Source organism: Vipera berus (genome assembly GCF_964194415.1).
Source record: "Vipera berus genome assembly, chromosome: Z".
Lineage (NCBI taxonomy): Eukaryota > Metazoa > Chordata > Lepidosauria > Squamata > Viperidae > Vipera > Vipera berus.
Genome location: NC_138205.1, coordinates 46,383,943 through 46,407,519, shown reverse-complemented (window position 1 = coordinate 46,407,519; position 23,577 = coordinate 46,383,943). Strand labels below are relative to the sequence as shown.

General features: G+C 42.4%; 1 protein-coding gene across 1 annotated transcript in view; it reads right to left on the bottom strand.

Annotated features, from left to right (window-relative positions):
• The window catches only part of PLCD3 (phospholipase C delta 3), an 80,809-nt gene that overhangs the window by 36,313 nt on the left and 20,919 nt on the right, over window positions 1-23,577 (bottom strand). The window contains exon 2 of the mRNA XM_081345146.1: window positions 5,658-5,819. Within this exon, the coding sequence (XP_081201272.1) occupies window positions 5,658-5,819 (162 nt within the window). The remainder of the gene's footprint in view (window positions 1-5,657; window positions 5,820-23,577) is intronic.

The window sequence follows — 23,577 nt, the reverse complement described above, 5'->3', positions numbered from 1 at the left end:
ATTTTCAGTGAATTTTTTTTTATTTGCCATAAGAAAGACTATAATTGCCTTGCACCATGGGATGAACTGTATGTACATTTGATAAATAAACAAATAAGGTAAAGGTAAAGGTTCCCCCGCACATGCGTGCTAGTCGTTTCCAACTCTAGGGGCCGGTGCTCATCTCCGTTTCAAAGCCGAAGAGCCAGCGCTTGTCCGAGGATGCCTCCGTGGTCATGTGGCCGGCATGACTAGACGCCAAAGGCGCACGGAACACTGTTACCTTCCCACCGTAGTGGTCCCTATTTTTCTACTTGCATTTTTACGTGCTTTCGAACTGCTAGGTTGGCAGAAGCTGGGACAAGTAACAGGCGCTCACTCTGTTACGCGGCACTCGGGATTCGACCCACCAAATTGCCGACCTTCTGATCGACAAGCTCAGCGTCCTAACCCACTGAGCCACCGCGTCCCTAATTAACAAATAGTTGAGCATAAAATGCGGAGGCAAAATACCCCCAATTCAACTCACAATATTTCACCATAGGGCTAGAAAAGCCTGTCTCTGAGACCCTGGAGAATGGGTCATTGGTGCCAATTAACCCTTCCTGACCTGATGTCTCTCAACAATATTGAATTCCAACTCCCATCATCCCAGATCAGCAGTTAGAACAGACATGTCAAACACAAGGCCCGGGGGCCGGATGTGGCCCACGAAGTGGTTTCATGTGGCCCGCGAAGCCATCCTGGAAACAGTGAGGGAATGGCCTCCATTGCCTTGGCCCTGGCACAGAGACCCTGAGATCTGTCCCACTCCTGCCCAGGCCCCCATAGACACCCTTGATGCAAATGATGTAGAGCTGGCCACGCCCACCCAGTAGGCCATACACACTCTAGCCACGCCCACCCAGTAGGCCACGCCCACCCTGGCCATACCCACCCGGCCCCCTGAGGGCAACCGCAATGCTGATGCGACCCTCAATGAAATTGAGTTTGACACCCCTGAGTTAGAAGGTGCGTCTGAAGTAGATGGAGCAGTGTTTATTTGTAATATGAGGTAGTTTTCTTTATTTCCCAGCCAAGAGTCTATCAAAAACTTACAAGAAACAAAACTGTCCAGAATAAAAGTTTTATGATGCTAATGCCTAGGCAGGATGGGGATAATAATCTAGCACTTCTCGAAGAGGAGGCAAATCTCAGACCAGGGTGTGTTTTAGTTAGCACTTTAATTTATTCAGATGTTTCTCATTTACCATCTCAGCAAGACATTAAATATCTCTGCAAAAAAGTGATTGGATCCCACTTAAATATGACAGGAGAGAGAGCCACTGGCTTGATTAGCCAAAGAAACATACCATCTCTTCTCTGTTTGGATATCTCAAATAATGTTTATTAAACTTTTTGCTCTCAGGAACTCTTTCTATTTTTAAAAATTATGGCTGAGCTTTGTTTATATGGTTTATACAGTTAGTCCTCAACTTACAACCACAATTGAGCTCAGAATTTCTGTTGCTAAGTGAGACATTTGTTAAGTGACTTTTGCCCCATTTTACGACCTTTCTCACCACAGTTAAGTGAATCACTGCAACTGTTAAATTAGTAAAATGTTTTTTTAAGGCTTCCCCATGGACTTTGCTTGTCAGAAGGTCACAAAAGGTGATCACACAACCCTGGGATATGGCAACCACCATAAATATGAGTCAGTTGCCAAGCCTCTGAATTTTATCACAAGACTATGGAGACGCTGCAACAGTCATGTGGAAAATAGTCACTTTTTTCAGTGCCATTGTAACTGAATGGTCATTAAACAAGCTGTTGTTAGTTTAGGTAGACCTGTATTGATCCATTTACCATATTAAAAACTAAAATTGACACATTCATAGAATGTTTATTCATTCATGCAAAAATAACAATATTATCCATTAGATATTAACATAAAATATTTTTCATGGAAACAATATATTTTAACAAATTAAAAAAGAATATTTTAAATTTTTACAAATAATTTCTTGCAAACAGCTGGCAAATAGTTATGATTTCACAGGAGCTCTACTTGTTATCTTCACCTAGAGTCATTTGAGTTGGATGAGATATGAATCTAAATAAATAAACTATCAGTAGTATAACATTGCTGTATAATAGGAGTCCTACTGGGCTGTGGACTATACCAGCAGTGGTGGGATTCAAATATGTGAACAACCGTTTCTCTGTGTGGATGCCGCTTCTGGAAGTCTATTCTGGGCCTGGACAAAATTAGCTACCGGTTCAGCCGAACTGGTGTGAACCGGCTGAATCCCACCACTGTATACTAGTCTGCGGCCCATTGGCAACTGGGCCATGCAAGCAGCGGGCAAGGGTGCCAAGCATCATTTGTGGATGCATGGGAGCTAGGTTGCACGCACAAAACCATCCCTTCTCTGCTGCTGCTACTGCCACTGCCTGTCTATGAATCTAGAAAGGTTGGGGAATGCTGCTCTATAATCCTTTGCATTATAGGAGACATCTTTTCCAAATGAGCTTGCCCACCCTACTCATGCTGACATAATGGACAGACTGCAGACCCCATCATCCAGGTAATTGTGGCAGGTGGAGTGCAGGAGAAGAGTCTCTTGTGCCACAGCCACCATTCCTAGGAGCATCTTGCTATTGGAGGCGAGATCCGTCCCCTCCCTCCTGGTCTTCAGGAAAAACTTTAAAAGTTGGTTAATGATTTTTTTTGTAATTTTATATTGTTTTTATAATTGTTTTTATATCTGTATGTTTTATTATATTGTAAGCTGCTCAAAGTCACCTTGAACCACAAGATGGGCAGCATATTAATTATTAATTAATTAATTAATTAATTAAACGTATCAGCATTTCAGTTCAAGTGAAACCCAATCCTAGACATATTGGCCAGTTTGCCTTTCAATACTTCCCACTATTTAAGAAATGCCTTTCACTTCTATCTCACCATATATGTGGATCAGTTAGTATTTTTGAGAATTCTAGTTTGTGGGATTTAAATCTCCATGTCTAACATAGCAACATAAAGAAGGAAAAGGTACAGTATAGTAGTTACTTTTGATTATCCTTGTGGGTGAACTCCTAGTCTGACTGATGATTTCAGAAAGAGGGCTCTTAGTATTATACATCGAAAACATTGTGCAGTTTTTCAATATGTGTTTCTAATCAGATATTCTCTGGAAAGAAAACCAGTACAGTGGAAGTAGTGGAAAAGAATGGGAGAATAATTAATGTAAGGCAATTTCAGCATTTTATATAAAAGGAGGGAAGGTGGGTTTGCATAGTTGTGATAGGATGTCTAATAGATATTAAGAGCATGGCAGAAAGAGGAAAACTGTTATTACAGGGAGTTGCAGTATGTGATTTTATTCAGGAGAGGAAGAAACATTGAAACTAACTCCACCTTTATATCAGGAATAAATTCATCTGGAAAATTGCTTTTACAACTTTTCAAGATTTGGTTATGTTACCCTATTAGCAATTAAAATCTTTTCAGAAATTCCAGTAGTTTTGTTTCCAGGTAAGGATCTATAGCTGACATCCATGAAGGACCAAGAATGACTGGCTGTCGCCTTTCTGGACAAAGAAGATATTGTGAGACCACCCACAAGCATCCTGGACAGTTGCTCCTCATGAGAAGAATGTATGTCTGGCCTAGTAAATTACCCATTGACAGAGATGGATAACAAGACCACCTGACTGACAGTTATCACAGGCAATTTTACTATCACATGTCCAAGCAAGTCTGTATTTTTAAATAAAACTATATCTAAGCTCTTATATTTAGTAGCCAAGCAACATTTCAATATATTTAATCTCCCTGCAATTTGCCCTTGCCTCACCCTGTCCTAATAAAGTGGTTACCTTTCAAAATGCATTCTATTGAGGCATTGCCCTACCCCTATCAAGTAAAAAAAAATGTCCAAAGAAAACAATTAAACACATGCCTTCCTATGTCACACCCTGTTCTCAGAGGAATCAACCATGAGTAACTCATACAGGAGTCAGGAGAGTACAAGTATTTCTTGTTTGTGAATGGGAAGAGTTACTTTTACAAATTAACAGACTAAGCCATGAATGAGGAAGTCCTCAGCCACAATTCTTTTTATATAATTGATTCCTCTCTTCCTTCTTTCTCCTCCTTTTTTTCTTTTTAAAGAATATTTTAATTGTTTTCAGTATAGGTAAAAAGATAAGTCAGAAACAAAAAAATAAAATGGAAGAATGCAAAAACATAAGTCATATCCATTATATAATAACTCAGTCTTTAAACAACATATTTAATTCTGACCATGTGGAAAAATGGTGGTCCACTTCAGAGTTCATAGGTGGAAAGTAAACACATATCTTAATCAAAGATTTAAAGTCACGTATGGCAGAAACTTTTCACTGAAGTAAAACAAACATTTAACTCCTTAAACATTATTACATAAATTCTGAATTTTTTATACAGTTCAATATCACCTGTAAGCCTTATTTAATTACAGCACAATTAACAGTGTGGTAGATAGAAATTAAATTAATGCAAATTTTGTCTATCACTGCAACTTTTTTCCTGAGAAGAGGATCAGAATTAAAAGGCTTCATTATTTAATGAATATTGATATAGTTATAAGCACTAAGAAAAATAGTAGACAGAGAAAGAACAAACGTAATGAGCACTATTTTTTAGAGTTAAACCTTTGTTTTCATTTTCTTTATACAAATTGGATTACCAGACCCACAGATATTGTATAAAACATTTAAAAATGTTAACAATAAAAGGAAAAAATGGTGAGAAATATAAGCCCACGTGAAATTAATTAAAGTTAAGATGGTTGCTGTCATTGTTTTATCTGGGACCTGGTAAACTAAAATGTGATAGGATTGCTGAAATATTTTACTCTGTATAACAAAGTCTGTGTGGTATTCTATATCAACTGAAAATCATTAATCTTTTGTAAAAAGATATGAAAGTAATTTTGATCTGCCTTCAAGCTCCATTTTTCCATATTTGAATAAACATTTCATATCTGACTCAGATGGGAAGCTGAAAATGACAACTAGTGTTTACAAACAAGAAAAGCTTGAATTAAAATGATCTGATGAGAGTTTTATATTGAATTACATTAATCCCAGGAAAAACAAAATCTAGCTATACCTGTGAGGAAATAATACTGTCAAAGACAAAGCCAGGATTTTTTTAAAAGATGGACAGGCCTATCTTTTTTCTGTTTTGTCACAGACACTGATCGGGGCATCCAATAAGGATCTCAAATAAACAATCTCTACGACGATATATTAACATTTTATCCCAAAATGGTGGAAATCTCTGAAGCTGTAGATCAGAAGGAATCCTATAATACTTGACCCATAATTAGAAAGATTTGTGCATGTGTGTTTGTGTACGTCCTTTTCTCTCTATCACTATAGTCTTTTTCCATGCCAAATTTCATGAATTACCATCTTTTCTCATCAACATCAATTTTCCAACTTATTGCGTATCAACATTGAGCTGTCAAAGACAGAAAGATGTCTGAATTCTTAATTCTGGAACAAGAAACAGTACGATTTTTCAAAGTGTTTAGGCCAGAAATATTGCCAATACTAAATCATAAGAATTTAATTTAAACAGGTGGGATTAATACACTTAGTAAAATTCAGCATCAAACACTTGTAAATACTTTGAAACTTACAAATATGTTTGGAGTGAGCCTTTTTAAAACGAGTCTCAAACCAAATGGACATCCCATCTTCAAGAAGCCGGAACAGCCTTTGTTTCTGGGGCTGATAAGTCTTGACTTTCCAGAAAAAGGTTCCTTGCAGCATGACTTTAATATCTTCATCATCTGTCAAGCCTGGAGAGAAGGTGGCAGGGGGAAAAGATTAAACAAATGTGGTACTTAATGTGCATCCTGAAATAAAAGAGTAGGAGGCATTGCCTTTTACCATGATTTAGAACTCAGCTCCAGGAACTTTGCTTTCTGGGCAAACCTTGGAACTTGTAAAACACTAGGACAAATGAAATTTTCACTTATCTACAATTAGCTAACACCATCTAGAAGAATTCAAGAGGCAAGAAAACACTACAGTTGCAAGTTTCCTTTCTCCCCATCTTTTGGTTTTAAAAAGCCTGTATCCTGACATTTTGGAAAAAAATTCATTTTATGTGTAGCTTGGAAAGTCTCACAATACTTCTTAAGACAGAATTATCAATGTCTAAACTGCACATCTTCTGATTCTTTGTCAACACCAATATGATTCAGAACAATGATGCAATAAAAAAATGAGTCAATACTCAATTTCCAGAGCAGGCAAATCCAAAGATCAGAAGAAGATAAAGACAAAAGCAGGGTGATAGTCAGGTTCCACATCCAAAAGACAAAGCACAGGCAATTACTCAAAAAGGCAATTTATTCGGGTTGATGAATCAAATCAAGATCAAAATCATATAGAGCAAGTCATGTCTTTACTGGGTCCTGAATCTATTGATCCAAATTGTTGTACTGTACTCCAATGACAGCATAGATTTTGATAATAGCAAAGACTAGCCAGAAACTGCCATTCTCAAGATCTGAATCTCATGCAAAGAAAGAATTGCAAACTTGGAATTTATAGTTGGCATCAAATGTAGCCACCTACCTTTTGATCTGGCCTACCTATTTCAACAGTATAATTACTAATAAGCAGGAGTTGCTCTAGCTGCTAGTAGACTTCCAAGCTTCCAAGGTGCTAGTTGTTCCCTACAATGGCCTTAGAAGATCTTCTACCCTACACTTTCATATATTCTCTAGCTATGAGAGGATGTATTAAATGCCTGCTCATGAAAATCTGTGGGGTTCAGGATCCAGAAAGTAATATTTTCCTCATTCAGAAACAGCTGGCCTCCTGAGGTCACCTTCTCATCCTTTAACAAACAGATGGAAAAAGAAGTCCTTTTCCACAGGACATTCGGAGACGTTTAACTTAGGACAGTGACAGATATTTTTTTAAAATATTTTGTTTGCATCTTATTGGGATTTTAAGTCTTAAAATTAGGAGGTATACATACTGTGATAGTAAACCTGAAATCAGGCAAGAAAACTAAGACTACGCATCATGTTTGTATCCTATCGGTAAGCGAGAAGCCTTCCACATCAACAAGTTTATCCTAACCCTAACTCTAGATGGATAACTCTACCTAACTGGAAAGTAGAGGAATATTTAGTTTGATGAGTAAGGGGATGGGCAAATCTGTTCAAATTGGCAAATGTAAGTCATTCCAGGTTTGAACAGCCACTGTGACTTGGATATGCTGAAACATAATTCCTGTCCTATAATTATAATTCCTGAATTATAATTATAGTTCATCTTCAGCCTTCAGAAGATGATTGGAACATGGAAAACATAGAAACACTGGCAAAATGCACAGAAGAGAGAGGTAGCTCTATATTAATTTTCATTGCGGTTTAAACTTTCTAAAAATGAAAGCAAAAAAAGAGCAGCATTATATTTGGAATGGGGAAAATAAAAATGGAAATACAAACAATGAATTTCCACACACAGTAAATATGTCCATTTACAGAATGCATATGACTAAATATATTGAGATGGATACTTTAATCCATAGATGCAAAGTTATTGTACCTTTTATTCCTGAAAAATAGACAAAAACTATGGTTAATCCCTATTGCCAGTTTATGATGCCCAAAGGGACAAATATATAGGGATTATACTCAATATTTAATCTCCAGTTAAAAGGCTTAATAGCCAAATTAAAGACTGATTTTTCTGCCACATTCAGGGAGGGCAATTGTGTTGAAGGAGCTTTATATTTCTTACTAAATTATTATCCTCCACTTTCTGCTGGGGCTTTCATAGTTTAAATGTTTGGATAACAGAAAAAAATGCAAAACAAAGAGACATTCCAAAAGCAGGTGGGGCAGGTATTTTTCTCTCCCACGCCTGGTCTTAGTATTTATACATCAAAAACATTGTGCAGTTTTTCAATGTGTTTCTAATCAGATATTCTCTGGAAAGAAAACCAGTACAGTGGAAGTAGTGGAAAAGAATGGGAGAATAATTAATGTAAGGCAATTTCAGCATTTTATATAAAAAGAGGGAAGGTGGGTTTGCATAGTTGTGATAGGATGTCTAATAGATATTAAGAGCATGGCAGAAAGAGGAAAACTGTTATTACAGGGAGTTGCAGTATGTGATTTTGTTCAGGAGAGGAAGAAACATTGAAACTAACTCCACCTTTATATCAGGAATAAATTCATCTGGAAAATTGCTTTTACAACTTTTCAAGATTTGGTTATGTTACCCTATTAGCAATTAAAATCTTTTCAGAAATCCCAGTAGTTTTGTTTCCAGGTAAGGATCTATAGCTGACATCCATGAAGGACCAAGAATGGCTGGCTGTCGCCTTTCTGGACAAAGAAGATATTGTGAGACCACCCACAAGCATCCTGGACAGTTGCTCCTCATGAGAAGAATGTATGTCTGGCCTAGTAAATTACCCATTGACAGAGATGGATAACAAGACTACCTGACTGACAGTTATCACAGGCAATTTTACTGTCACATGCCCAAGCAAGTCTGTATTTTTTAAATAAAACTATACCTAAGCTCTTATATTTAGTAGCCAAGCAACAATTCAATATATTTAATCTCCCTGCATTATAATTATAGTTCATCTTCAGCCTTCAGAAGATGATTGGAACATGGAAAACATAGAAACACTGGCAAAATGCACAGAAGAGAGAGGTAGCTCTATATTACTTTTCATTGCGGTTTAAACTTTCTAAAAATGAAAGCAAAAAAAGAGCAGCATTATATTTGGAATGAGGAAAATAAAAATGGAAATACAAACAATGAATTTCCACACACAGTAAATATGTCCATTTACAGGATGCATATGACTAAATATATTGAGATGGATACTTTAATCCATAGGATGCAAAGTTATTGTACCTTTTATTCCTGAAAAATAGACAAAAACTATGGTTAATCCCTATTGCCAGTTTATGATGCCCAAAGGGACAAATATATAGGGATTATACTCAATATTTAATCTCCAGTTAAAAGGCTTAATAGCCAAATTAAAGACTGATTTTTCTGCCACATTCAGGGAGGGCAATTGTGTTGAAGGAGCTTTATATTTCTTACTAAATTATTATCCTCCACTTTCTGCTGGGGCTTTCATAGTTTAAATGTTTGGATAACACAAAAAAATTCAAAACAAAGAGACATTCCAAAAGCAGGTGGGGCAGGTATTTTTCTCTCCCACGCCTGGTCTGCCACTTGTCTAGCAGAATAGCATTTCCTGAAATCTACCAGCAGAAATAGTTCAGTTCCTCTAAATAGATGAGCAAAATAATAGAAACAGACTCAGAGATAAGATTCATTTGGATATAATTTTAAAAAATAGAAGGAAAGCAGCAAAATCATTGCAGAAAAACCACACATTGCTGAGATCTGGATTATTCAAGATAAATATTAAAATATCTGAATGAATCTATTATAACATTTTTTAGAAAGAGAAACACTTCTGCATAAAGTATTATGTAATTTGAAAATCATTCTACAGTAATATATCTTGGCAAATAATTTGAGTTTTTAAATGTTTCATATATGTTTACATATACAAAAAACATGCAGTATATATACATATGGGTCAGTCAAGCAAATGCAGCTTCGAAATTTGTACAAGTACAGGTATGAACTGCACTGATATGATACCTGGTGTGTGTGTGTGTGTGTGTGTGTGTGTGTACACTCGCACACATACATAGATATGTGTGGGTATGTTGACTCCTGATGACTGCCTGGATTAGTCCCTGAAGTTTTCTTGGCATCATTTTCAGAAGTGGTTTGCCATTGTTTGCTTCCTAAAGCAGAGAGAAAGTGGCTTGTTCAAAATCACCCAGCTGGTTTTGTGTCTAAGGTGGGACTGGAAATCACAGTCTTCATGTTTCTAGCTTGATGACTTAACCACTACACCAGACTGACTCTATGATGCATTCTTGAAAGAATATCAATTATTCAAGTACCTGGCAATCATCCAGACCCTCTTCCAAAGTATTCCCATGCATTCCCCTCCATTTTTCCCCCCTACAGAAACTGAGAACATTCCTTTATGAAAGCAGCCCTCTTTACATTCTGGGTCTCCCCAAAATAGGCATATTTATTGTGCTCTCTCTTCCCTTTGGCTTCAGACTTCCCTGGAAGCACACTGCCACTTGAGTTTCTGGAAGCACACTGGTTAAATAACTCTGTTATATAGCTTTAAGAAAAGAAGGGGCTCAAAGCAGCTCCCTCTCTGGGTGATCAACAGACTAGTATAGAGCACAATTTCCTGCTTCCCTATGTTTATTAAAGTTTAAGTTTAAGTTTATTAAATTTTTATACCGCCCTTCTCCCGAAGGACTCAGGGCGGTGAACAGGGCATATGAATAAAAATACAAAAGTACAAAAGTTAAAAAAGGATTAAATTATTGCCCAAATTAAAACAATCCAAATATACAAACATTAAAACCCTGACTCCCCATCAGGCCAGGCCAGCTTGTTCGAATAAATGGGTCTTTAACCCGCGCCGGAAGGAGCGAAGATCTGGTGCCATCCGGAGCTCAACCGGCAGTTGATTCCAGAAAGCCGGGGCGCCCACAGAGAAGGCCCTCCCCCTGGGGGCCACCAGCAGGCATTCTCTGACCGGAGGCACCCTGAGGAGGCCCTCTCTGTGGGAACGCACAGGGCGGAGAAGACTACAAAAGTTTTGGTTTTGGCCAGATCAACTTGTCACTTTCTGTACTTTATTAAAGTCTTCATGTTCTAGCCCTAGAGCAACTAATTGTAAACAGACAATTTGTACTACAGAAAAACGAAATTAGAATCAGATTAGGTTAAAAATGGTTGCTAGATTAAAGAAGCTTACTGGGCTCAGGATAGGAAAAGACCAGCCTTTTCTTCTTGTATTATTTTTATACTTAAAAGGTAACTCCAAGTAGTATGCTTGGTCGGGAATGGGACAACTTGCCGCAGCCAACTAGCCACAGGACAACTTGCTGCGGGACAAGAGCTACGTTAATATCAAAAAATAATAAAACATAATCATTAAAAAAGATGCCAAAATGAAATCTGAATGACAAAAAATATTTATTTTACTATTTTAAATAATTAAATTGAATTGTTGAATTGTTCCGCAACAAGTTATCTGTGGTGATTGGCTGAGTCAAATTGGCTGTGGTGAGTTGTCATAGACCCTGCTTGGTCTGCCTAATGGGGAGAAGAGACCAGACAGCTCATCCAGCAGTTGCTTGTGTTGCTTCACCTGGAGTAACAATGCCTAAACTAGACACTTACCTGAAGAACTGAGAGGTACAGAAGAATCTCCCTCTAACTTTTCAAGCAAGCTAAGTCAATCCATTGAAATTACCCCCAGCTAGAATACTAAGACACAGCTGAGACATTTTGCCTAAACACAAGGTGGTACCCTAGTTAACTGTAACTCCAAAACAGCTAACAGGAATAGCTCTCCCTTTCTCTCTAACAACTGAGTGGAATGTAGGGCAATTTAAAGGATATACACACATTTCTTTTCTTTAACACCTCAATGCTACTTCCTCCTGATACAAGATCTTCACTAATGGAAAATCTGCACCACACATACACACAGAGAGAAGTTCAGCTGAAACTGATAACAGTAAGAGCAGTTGGGGAAGAAATAATTAAAATTGGAAAATTTAGTAAATGGAATTTAGTAAATGAGAAAAATGCATTATGTGATGAATGTTTTTCAAGTGAATAAGAAAAATGGAGAATGCCTCTCAGCTCAGAGATAGATAACAGGACATATCTTACAGAACAGAGTAACGTGGAGAAATAAAAGAGTGAAGAATGGTGGGTAGGCAGTAGAGAAAATATCGTTTCTAAATCTCTAAAGTGGACTTGTTTTCTGTACTTCAGGAAGAATAATTTCTGTTCATGGTGAGAAATGTCCTGCTCCTGGCCTACATGGCTCCACTTCGAAGGAAGGAAGTCATTGTTATTTGTTCCAAGAAGGAACACGGGAGTGGTGTAATTTTTGCAGAGGTCATGCAAACCCATGGAGTGCTGGAATGCAATGGGGTGGAGAAAGAAAAGTTGGGAATGCTGTCGGTAGAAAAATGGGCAAAGATTTCTCTTTGCAATGCAGCTGACTCCTCATAGAGAAAGCTGCAGTTGTGTTACTGTCATCATCATTCCAATACAGTAAATACAACGAAAGCGCCAGCACACACCATGTTATCGTTTTTCCAGCTGTTTTGGAGAGGGAAAAGGCACTGCCTACTTTCCTAGCTTTTGGGCACAGCTAGAGATTTTAGCTGATCTTTTAACCAGGAACAACCACATCATCACTGTTGTTTAAAAAAATATTTCTCCTGGCTCTGATGCTTAAATACAAAGCAGAGAAGACTACAAAAGTTTTGGTTTTGGCCAGATCAACTTGTCACTTTCTGTACTTTTCTTTATCCATCCCACAAATCCCATCTGTGTTTTGAGGATTTTGTTTATAGCCAGCTGAGTGACAATAGGTCAAAAGGATGTGTATGACTAACTACAGGGTCAGCCAGGGATTTAACAGATGTGTTTAACACAGAATTATCTTTTCAAAGAGCATGCTATCCCTTATAGATTTCTATATCCTTTGTAAAATTCACATATGAAGCAGTGATAAAAGCACATCAGTATGCCACTTCTACCATATAAGGTGGATTTTATTAGCTTAGAATCTGTTGGGAAGGAAATCCCATAACCAATATTGCATACTTTTTCCTACTAGACAGCAAGTATTCCCACTTCTATGTTTTATATCAGACATGTCAAACACAAGGCCCGGGGGCGGCTTAACTCTAAGGACACATTTGACTCAGGAACTGGGCAGGCTGGCTGGAAATCCTGGAGCGGATCTCCCATTTGGTCTTTTTTTTAAAAAATCCCATTTATATCCTGCCCTTCTCCGAAGACTCAGGGTGGCTTACAATTTAAAGCACAAATCAATGTGCTTAGCAATAGCCTTCATTCTGTGTATATGCCTGTTTATTAGGGCTTTCACCACCACCCCCAAGCAGCATTATTACAAAGTCAGCTTATTGCCCCCAACAATCTGGGTCCTCATTTTACCTACCTTGGAAGGATGGAAAGCTGAGTCAACCTTGAGCCTGGTGGGATGCGAACCTGCACTAATTGCAGGCAGCTGGTTTTACGTAAGGCTCTGCGCAGGGAAAGCTTTAGAGTGAATTAGGAAAAGTGAAAAAGTGAATTAGGAAAATAGGGAACGGTTGCTGGAATTGGGTACGTGTAGTTTAACGAAGAGAAGGGTGAGGGGTGACATGATAGCAGTGACCCAATATCTCAGGGGCTGCCACAAAGCAGAGGGAGCCAAGCTATTCTCCAAAGCACCTGAAAGCAGGACAAGAAGCAATGGATGGAAACTAGTCAAGGAGAGAAGCAACCTAGAACTAAGGAGAAACTTCCTGACAGAACAATTAACCAGTGGAACAACCTGCCTCCAGAAGTGGTGAATTTTCCAACACTGGAAGTTTTTAAGAAGAGACTGGACAGCCATTTGTCTGAAATGGTATAGGGTTTCCTGCCTTAGCAGGGGGTTGGACTAGATGACCTCCAAGGTCCCCTCCAACTACTACTACTTCTTCTTCTTCTTCTTCTTCTTATTATTATTATTATTATTATTATTATTATTATTATTATTATTATTATTATTATTATTATTATTATTATTGTTTAATCCACTTGCACTGTTTTATTTATTTATTTATTTATTTATTAGTTTTTATAAACCGCCCTTCTCCCGAGGGACTCGGGGCGGTGTACAGAGGAAGGAAGGTCTACAGATGAACAATAAAAAGTAATAAAAACAATATTGAAAACAAACTGGGACCCCAATTAACGCTATCATGCCAGGCCGGACTGCTGGAACAGGAAGGTTTTTAAGTCGCGTCGGAAGGTACGGAGGTCGGGGGCCATCCGGATTTCGGTTGGTAAGCTGTTCCAGAGGGCTGGCGCACCCACTGAGAATGCCCTCCCCCTGGGGGCCACCAGCCGACATTCCTTGAGCGGTGGCACCCTGAGGAGGCCCTCTCTGTGGGAGCGCACAGGACGGTGGGGTGCTGACATCGGCAGAAGATGCTCCCGTAGGTAGTCCGGACCCATGCCATGTAGGGCTTTGTATGTCATTGTTAGCACCTTGAACTTCACACGGAAGGCAACCGGAAGCCAGTGCAGCGCACGGAGGAGAGGTGTGATATGGGAGTATTGGGAGGCTCCCAAGAGTGTCCGTGCCACTGCACTTTGCACCAGCTGAAGCTTCCGAGTGGATTTCAAGGGCAGCCCCATGTAGAGAGCGTTGCAATAGTCTAGGCGAGAGGTCACAAGGGCATGGGTGACTGTACGTAAGGAATCCAGGTCCAGATAAGGCCGTAGTTGGCGAACTAGTCGTACCCGGGAGAAGGCCCCCTTGGTCACAGCTCCTATGTGGTCTTCTAGGGAGAGCTGCGAGTCTAGGAGGACACCCAGGTTGCGGGCCCTATCAACAGGGGGTAGTAACATGTCCCCGATGTTAAGCGATGGGACATTCTGAATATCCTGGTTTGCCGGAACGTACAGCCATTCAGTCTTGTCCGGGTTCAGTTGAAGCCTGTTCCTCCCCATCCATTCCCGGACCGCTTTCAGGCAGCGGGACATCACGTCTAGGGCATCACTGATATTGTTTGGAGTTGAGATGAAAAGCTGGGTGTCATCAGCATACTGATGGTACCCTACTCCAAAACTGCGAATGATCTCACCCAGCGGTTTCATGTAGATGTTGAACAGGAGAGGCGAGAGGACCGACCCCTGAGGGACTCCGCAAGCGAGAGGCCTCGGGGTCGACCTCTGTCCCCCTGTCAGCACCGACTGCGAGCGACCCTGGAGAAAGGAGGAGAACCAACGCAGAACCGTGCCTCCCACTCCCAGTCCCCTGAGGCGTCGCAGCAAGATACCATGGTCGATGGTATCGAAAGCCGCCGAGAGGTCTAATAAGACTAGGACAGAGGAATGGCCCCTGTCCCGGGCTCTCCAGAGATCATTCATCAGAGCGACCAATGCCGTCTCCGTGCTGTAGCCCGGCCTGAAACCCGATTGGTACGGGTCTAGATAAACCGCTTCATCCAGGATCTGAGGAAGCTGGTGCGCCACCACGCTCTCAACAACCTTCGCGAGGAAGCGAAGATTGGAGACTGGACGAAAGTTATTCAAAGAGGATGGGTCCAAGGTGGGCTTCTTGAGGAGAGGTCTCACCACCGCCTCCTTCAAGGCAGTGGGGAAGTGACCCTCACTCAGAGAAGCAGAGATGACCGCTAGGAACCAGCCACGTGTCCCCTCTCGAGCTGCATAGGCCAGCCAGGAAGGGCACGGGTCCAGTAAGCATGTGGAGGAGCTCAACCTTCTCATAATCCTGTCCACTTCCTTAGGAGTTACAGGATCAAATTCTTCCCAGATGATGTCGACAAGACTGTCCATGTCTTGTTCTTCCATCTCAGCCCAGTTGGAGTCCAGGCCAGTTCGAATCCGAGCAATTTTATCCAGCAGATATTGACCGAATTCCTCGGCTCTACCCTGTAAGGGTTCCTCCCTCACCTCTTGGTTTAATAGGGAGCGAGTCACCCTGAACAAGGCAGCCGGGCGATTATCTGCGGACGCGATGAGGGTGGAAAAATAGTTGGATTTTGCCACCCTTATCGCAGCGAGATAAGACCTGGTGAGGATTCTTAGTCGCAATCGGTCGGATTCGGATCGGCTGGATCTCCAACGGCTCTCTAGGCCCCGTCTCCGACGCTTCATCTCCCGGAGCTCCTCGGTGAACCATGGGGCTCGCTGGGATCTGCGCCGGGTCAGAGGCCGCAAGGGTACAACTCGGTCCAGAGCCTCCGTGGCTGCCTTTTCCCAGGCATCCACTAAGGCATCCGCCGAGCTGTGAGCAGGGAGTGCATGCGTGTCCCTAAGCGCTGCCTGGAACTTATCAGGGTCCATTAGGCGCCTAGGGCGGTACCATCTGACTGGCACCGTGCACCCACGGTGGGGGGTGGCAAGGGGGAAGTCTAGCCGCAGGAGGTGGTGATCGGTCCATGACAGGGGCGTAACAGTTGTGGTACCCCCACCGATATCATCATGCCACCGTCCAGACAAGAACACCAAGTCTGGGGTGTGGCCTCTCTCATGAGTCGGTCCAGAGATTATTTGCGACAGGTCCATGGCCGCCATGGAAGCCATGAACTCCCGAGCCAGTTTGGACGATCCTCCCAGGGACGGTAGATTAAAGTCGCCCAAGACCATGAGTCTTGGGAATTCAACCACCAACCCTGAGAGGGCATCGAGTAGCTCGGGCAGGGCCGCCGCTGCACGATTAGGTGGTAGGTACGCCAGCAGCAGGCCCAACTGCGCCCCTGGGCCGTATCTCAGTAGGAGAGACTCACACCCGACCATCTGAGGGACGGTGGTCTCTCGCGGACTAAGGGATTCCCTGATGATAACTGCCACTCCCCCGCCCCTCCCATGAGCCCGAGGCTGGTGCAGCACCTGGAAACCTGGCGGGCAGAGGTCAACCAGAGGAACACCACCCTCTGGGCCCAGCCAGGTTTCCGTGATGCAAGCCAGGTCCGCATGCTCGCTCTCCACTAGGTCACGAATGAGGTGAGCTTTGTTAGCTACGGACCTTGCATTCAGGTAGACCAGCCTTAGCATGGGAGGGGGCGCACCTTTGCTCCCGGGTCCTCCGGGGGAGAACAGAGGGTCGGAGCGTCTCACCGCTTTTACAGAGCGGAGATGACACTCCCGGTGACGATACGGCCCTCTGTCTGTGCACCTTCTGCCATTCCCCACCATCCTCGGGATGGGATGTTTGTCAGTACGCCATTGGGTGTTATCGGCGACTGGTCCTCGTTGTACGCCGTCGCGAACGGTCGCGGGCCTGGCATGCGTTATGGTGGCTGGAAGGCGTGCCTTTCCCGCGCAACCATAGCCTTCTCCCTCCCCCCTCCCTAACCCCACAAAAAACTTAGCTAAGAACTTAATCAGGGGCCTCTTGTTGGGTTTATGCTGGAGGCCCCTGACCCTGCCCGGCCATCTCTCAGAGGCCCAGTGGTTGGGCCCGTCATCGAGATTGGATGTGATGCAGGCGGGTCGCACCCAGGAGAGTGGGGAACCCCTGAGGGCGTGTAGTACTGTGCTGGAGTATTGAACGAGCATAGTCACAAGGGGTTCCGGGAAGGCAGTCCCCTGGATGGTGAATTTGTAGGAGGGTCGAGTCGGGTAGGTGCGTTCCTGGTTCGTCGCCCTGCCACTGCCACTTGGCCGGGCGAACCCCCCAGAAGCAGGCCATTCCTCATCCTCTCACAATGGGTTGTGACTCTGCTTCCGGGGGTGGTCCAGAACGTACTCTGGGTGAAGCATACCCCATAGAGCTCTCACCTCTATGGGGTTGCAGGTGTAAGGCCAAGCCACTCTGCCACCGTGGCTTGCACCCAGGCCCGTTATGTCCTGTGGGGAGAGAGTGGGCAAGGGTGGTTGAGAGTGGGTAAAAGGCAAGATGGAGGGATCCATTAATCGGCGTCAGCTCTGGTGGTTCAGCCGCCCTAACAGTTCTCTCCCTGATCCTCTGGGCGTTGTTCCTGGCCACAGCTCCATAGGTCCCTATTGGTTGGGGACCGTCCAGAGCGTGGCCTCCCAGAGGTATGGGAGTCCCTGGTGTCATGCCGCTGCTGTTGTCGTCTCCGATCAAGGTGCTTCGAAGAGGTGGCTCAGGGTGTGAGCCGTAGATGCCTCGCCTCCGCCGCTACCGCCGCTGTCAGAGGGCCCTGGGTAAAAACGGTCGAGCGGGGCCCGGAGAGGGTGTCACCGCCGTCCTCGCCTCTGTTGCCGCTGCTTCCGCCGTATAGGGCATAGAGGAGTCGTTGGCACTCATTCGCTGCCGCTACCGTCGTAAAGCTGGCCTGCGGCGTCTCCTTGATCACTCGGAGACGCCGCCGCTATCCGGGAGAAGATTAGGCAGCCGAGGCAGAACAGCAACTCTGGCCCCGCTCAGGATGGTTGTAGCGGCAGCAGCAGTACAGGGGGTGGGCCGGAGATGCCACGCCGTCAGCGCTACCGCCGCTGTCAAGGCCCCTGGGTGGCGAATGGCTGTGCAGCCGCAGCGGCTCAGGGGGTGTGCCGAAGATGTCACCGCCAACCGCCTCCGCTGTTTCAGCCCCCTGGGTAGATGGCCGGCTTTGGGCTTGGGTGCTCTCACCGCTTTCGCTTCGCTACGCCGCCTCCGCCTCACAGCTGATCTGCGGCGTCTCCCTTGATCTTTCGGAGACGCCACCGCCGCCCAGATGCTGTTTCCAGCCCCCTGGGGAAGATGACCGGCTTTGGGCTTTGAGCGCTCACACCGACTGTTGCTGTGCTCACTTTCACTTTCACCGCCTCCGCCTTACAGCTGATCTTCCGCCGCCTCCGCCTCACAGATGATCTGCGGCGTCCCCTTTGATCCTTCGGAGACGCCGCTGCCGCCCAGAGAAGATCAGGCGGCTGAGGCTGAGCGAGGATGATGGTTCCATGTAAAAAACGGCCGCCAACGGCCCAGGCGGTGGGGCGGAGACGTCCGGCAGCCCTACAGCTGATTCGGGGCGGCCGCGGACGGCACATTGCCCATCTCAGCTGCCCAAATTCTCACCCCACCCCAGGGGTCTATTGACATCCCTGGGGGGCTCCTGGGGGGACGCCTTGCAACCGGGGGTTACGGAGCTCTCCCCGGCACGTCCGCCATCTTTGGAGCCGGAAAAAAAAAATGTTTATGTTTACATGTTTGATGACAAACAGCCTTATGTTTATAAGTGACAGTTTTCCTACTAAGCACCTGCATGTCATAAGCATTTGAATTAAAATTACCATATTAAAATCAAATCTGATGTTTTTTAATTTTTATTTGGTGTGCGTTGGAAGAGGGGTAGTCTTATACGGCGAGTATAGCCCAAACCCCATAATTTAACAGGAAATGTAGGGGGTCGTCTTATACGCCCAGTCGTCTTATACGCCGGAAAATACGGTAATTGCAACTCTTATGCATATTGGGACAAAAAAAAGACAATTTCACACAATAACATTTTAAACCTATGTTTTAGATTTGTTTCTTCTTTTTCTTTTTTTACGAGAATGAGAAGTGAAAAATAGTAAATAGGAAGGGAAGAATGGGAGATAAAAACAGAAAGACCATTAGTTATAATTTGGGGTTAAGTGACTCTTCGGTTTTTGAAAATCTGAAGATAAAAACTATATGTGCATTAGAGTTTAGCTAAGTGCATGTAATGTCCTATGTCCTCCTCTGAATTCCAATACTCAGTGGCAGAAATATGTGATATTTTGCCAGAATCTGAGGCAAAAACATTTGACAAGGTATAAATAGCATTCAGAACAATGTTAGTGAAAACAAGATGACATATGAGTAGAACGTCTTGCAGTTTTTGACCTTGGAGGGCTGGAAAACTTACATAAGGACACCAAGGTTAAATATAGATACAAGGAATTTCTTCTGCAATACACACTGACAGTTTCTATGATGTAGTAATGAAATGATTCAGATGCTGTGGGAAGTACAGCTGAAATAAGATTGAGCTGGGCATTTCACATAGATTGCACAAAAATGTAATACTACTACTGGTATAGCTTGGCTCTATCTTCCCATATTGTGAGATTTACTGAGTAGATGTGGCTGTCTGAACCCATGACCAACATCAATGCATCATCTGAAAAGTGAGCCTATGGAAAGTGCAAAAGCAGAAGGAAAATATTGCAAAAGAGACAATGGCAAATAACCAGTGATGCAATAAAGCTCTTCTTCCATTCTTACTCAGGATAAAAAAAATGCATTCTGTAATTGGACAGAGGCATTTTCATTTTATTTAGATTCATTTTCTTAAAAAAAATTATGCACAAAATTCCTTCACCTGGGAATCCCAATTAAATAATACTGTGAATGAATTTGTTAATTCTGTGAGGTAGCACCATATGTTAGTAATGTCCAACTGTATAATTTATCCATGCTTTAGTAGCAAGATTAGTGTTTCTATGAAAAAACTGTATTTTATATAGCAATAAAAAGTAGTTTGAGCTATCTTAACTTCATTTGAATTAAGTACAGAGCAAATCACAACAATATAGTAGCAGAAATAAAACATCTGAAATACTTGAAAAAAATAATTTTGTCAGACAAAAGATGCCACTTAGTTTATGAGGTTTCCATACCTGGAAAAGCACCAAGGATAATATTTTAAGAAATGTAGTTAGTAAAATTCAGTACATAGGCCAAGGGCAGACCTCTAAGCCTCTCAATCAAACCTTTAGGCCATGCCATTGTCTTTGCTCCATATCTTTATTATCTTTCTTTATATTTATTAGACTTATATACTGCCCTTCTCCCGTAGGACTCAGGGCGGTTCACAAGGTTTTTTAAATAACAATACAACAATTACAAAAGAACAGTTAAAATAATTACATTTAGACCTTGAATAAATATAAAACCCCAATTAAAATCCAATTAAAACCCCAATTAATACTCTCAGTCCAGGCCAGAAAGCTCAAAGAGCCAAGTCTTCAGGTCCCGGTGGAATGAGCGAAGGTCAGGGGCAGTCCTAAGCTCTATGGACAGCTGGTTCCAAAGGGCAGGCGCACCCACAGAGAAGGCCCTCCCCCTGGGTGTTATCCGCCGGCAATCTTTTACTGGCGGTACCCTGAGAAGACCCTCCCTGTGGGAGCGCACAGGACGAAGGGAACTTGATGCCGGCAGCAGGTGTTCCCTCAGATATCCCGGACCCAAGCCATTTAGGGCTTTATAGGTCATCACCAGCATATGGCTCCTATAACTACAAGACTGAGAGAAAAAATCTTCTACAGGCTAAGAAAAGATTGCATTTTTTCATGATTATTCTTATCCAGTAATTTTGCCCATGATGGCATGGACCAGGGCAGTTTTAGAAATATAAATGAACCTAAAAGAAACTGCAAGAATACCTCATTTTATTGTGCTTTGCTTTATTACATTTCACAGGGGGGGGTTTAACTGCTTTTAAAATTGTGACAGAAAACCAAAACAAAAAACAACAACCTAATACAAGAGTAATTCTTTTTTAGTTTCAAAGGATTTAAGTTGTTCTAGTATCTCAATGCCTCAAAAGTTGAGAGTGCTACTGATCCAAATAATGTTGTTAACAAAAGTTGTTACTGCAAATATTGGCATTGGGTATATTAGAAATTCATCTTCACCATCTGGCAATTGATCCAAACTCAATATCCCTGCTTCCATCCAATTTGTCCATATCATCATCTTTTCCCCAGTTTATAAAATTCTACTTCCCCATAAACTTAATTTAGCACAAGAAAAGGGGCTGAATGTTTTTTATTACAAATATTACATTCCATAATTTTCTGACTGATGTAATTGTTTGTACAGATACTATAGTTTTATACAGTATGTTTGGGTCCTAATACTATAGAGCAAAGGTGCTCTATATCAGAGGTCCCTAACCTTTTGGGCACCAGGTATTGGTTACATGGAGAGAGGTTTTTCCGTGGACTGGAGGGGGAGTGGTTTTGTGTGCTGCCTCCATCCTGTGGATGGGGCTTTCCTTGTTTGTGCAGACCAGTTGCTGGCATGCTGTGTACTGGTCCATGGACCGGGGGTTGCCCAAGACAGAAAAATAAAACAAATAATTGTTGGCTTCCAGTATTTAATATTTGATAATAGGTAAGCATGATGATATAGTTTTCTTCAGGTTTTTGGAGGAAATGGATTTTGGAGAACAATTCATTCAAGGTATTAGTTTGAGTTGCACATTCCCAACATGCACATAATATTATTAATGGCAAATTGACTAAAATATGTAAGATACAAAAGGACACAAGGAAGGGTTGTCCCCTATCACCACTGCTCTTTATTTTAGTCCTAGTTGTTTTGAATAGAGATATCAGTTGAGATGACAAAATAACTGGTGTGAAAATCAAGAAAGAGATTTATACGTTAAAAGCCTTTGTGATGATTTAGTTGTAAGATCCCCAAAATATTGTGGAACATTTGATGAAAAATGATTTTGGATCTTTGGCTGGTTGTAAAATAAATAAACAGAAAATAAAAATATCAATCAAGAATATAGGTGCACATGACCATGAAAACTTACAAACTCTAATATATACCCATTTGGAATGATACTAAGAAAGACTTACAAAGGTGTTGTAAATTGCAACTATCTCAGTTGGGTAGGATCTTCATACTTGAGATAGATGTCCTACCAAAGACATTATTTTTATTTCAGACCTTGCCAAAACTGATGACAGAGGCTCCATTCAAGCAATGGCAAATTTCTAAATTTATTTGCAAGTAAAAACCCCCAAAGAATTACCGGTAAGTATAAATTGTTTCAGGATATCAAAGACATGTTGTATGGTTTTACTAAAGGAGTGGATGACCGTAAAGAATAAGAGGATATTGGATATGGAAGCTCATGAACTGATGGCATACCTACCTAAGGTATGCTAAAATAAAAATGAATTTAGATTTTAAGAATCACTTTGTTAGACATGTAGAATGTGCAGGAGTGTAATGCTTGGAATAAATACTAATAATTTTTTTTCTGAAATATCTCTGGGTTTAACCTCAAAAATTCTTTTTTAAAAAAAAAGGAAATAGTGAGCTCCAATTGGTAGGTTTATAAATGAAATAATATCCTTTATTCAAGGTGAATCTATTCTGAAATCAAAAGAATATTTAGAGTTAGAAGACTGTACGTGTCACTGGTCTATCTATGTACAACTGAAATATTTACTTTGGATAAAAATATATTGTGGTTTTCAAGCTCTTAAATTTCATATTCACCCCAGTGATGCCCTCAACGTGATGTCCCGTTGCCTGGAGGCGGTTCGGGTCTGGATGGGGAGGAACAGACTTCAACTCAACCCCGATAAGACTGAGTGGCTTTGCATACCTTCATCCCGGGTCTATTCGGATATTCCATCTCTTTCTATGGGGGGTGAATTATTACCCCCCGTAGATAGGGCTCACAACTTGGGAGTCCTCCTAGATTCACGGCTCACCTTGGAAGATCACATAGTGGCTGTGACTAGGGGGGCTTTCGCCCAGGTTCGCCTGGTGTGCCAGTTGCGGCCCTATCTAAGCCGGGATGATTTATGCATGGTCACTCACGCACTCGTGACCTCTCGTCTAGACTACTGCAATGCTCTCTACATGGGGCTTCCCTTGAGGACCACCCGGAGGCTCCAACTGGTACAGAATGCAGCCGCGAGAGTTGTGTTGGGAGTCTCCCGATACTCCCATGTCACACCTCTGCTCTGTGAGCTGCATTGGTTACCAGTTGTCTTCCGGGTGAGATTCAAGGTACTAGTAATAGTGTTTAAAGCCCTACATGGCAGGGGTCCGGAGTACCTTAGGGAACACCTGCTGCCGGCATCAACTTCCCTCCGCCCTGTGCGTTCCCACAGAGAGGGCCTCCTCAGGGTGCCACCGGTCAGAGAATGTCGATTGGTGGCCCCCAGGCGGAGATCCTTCTCTGT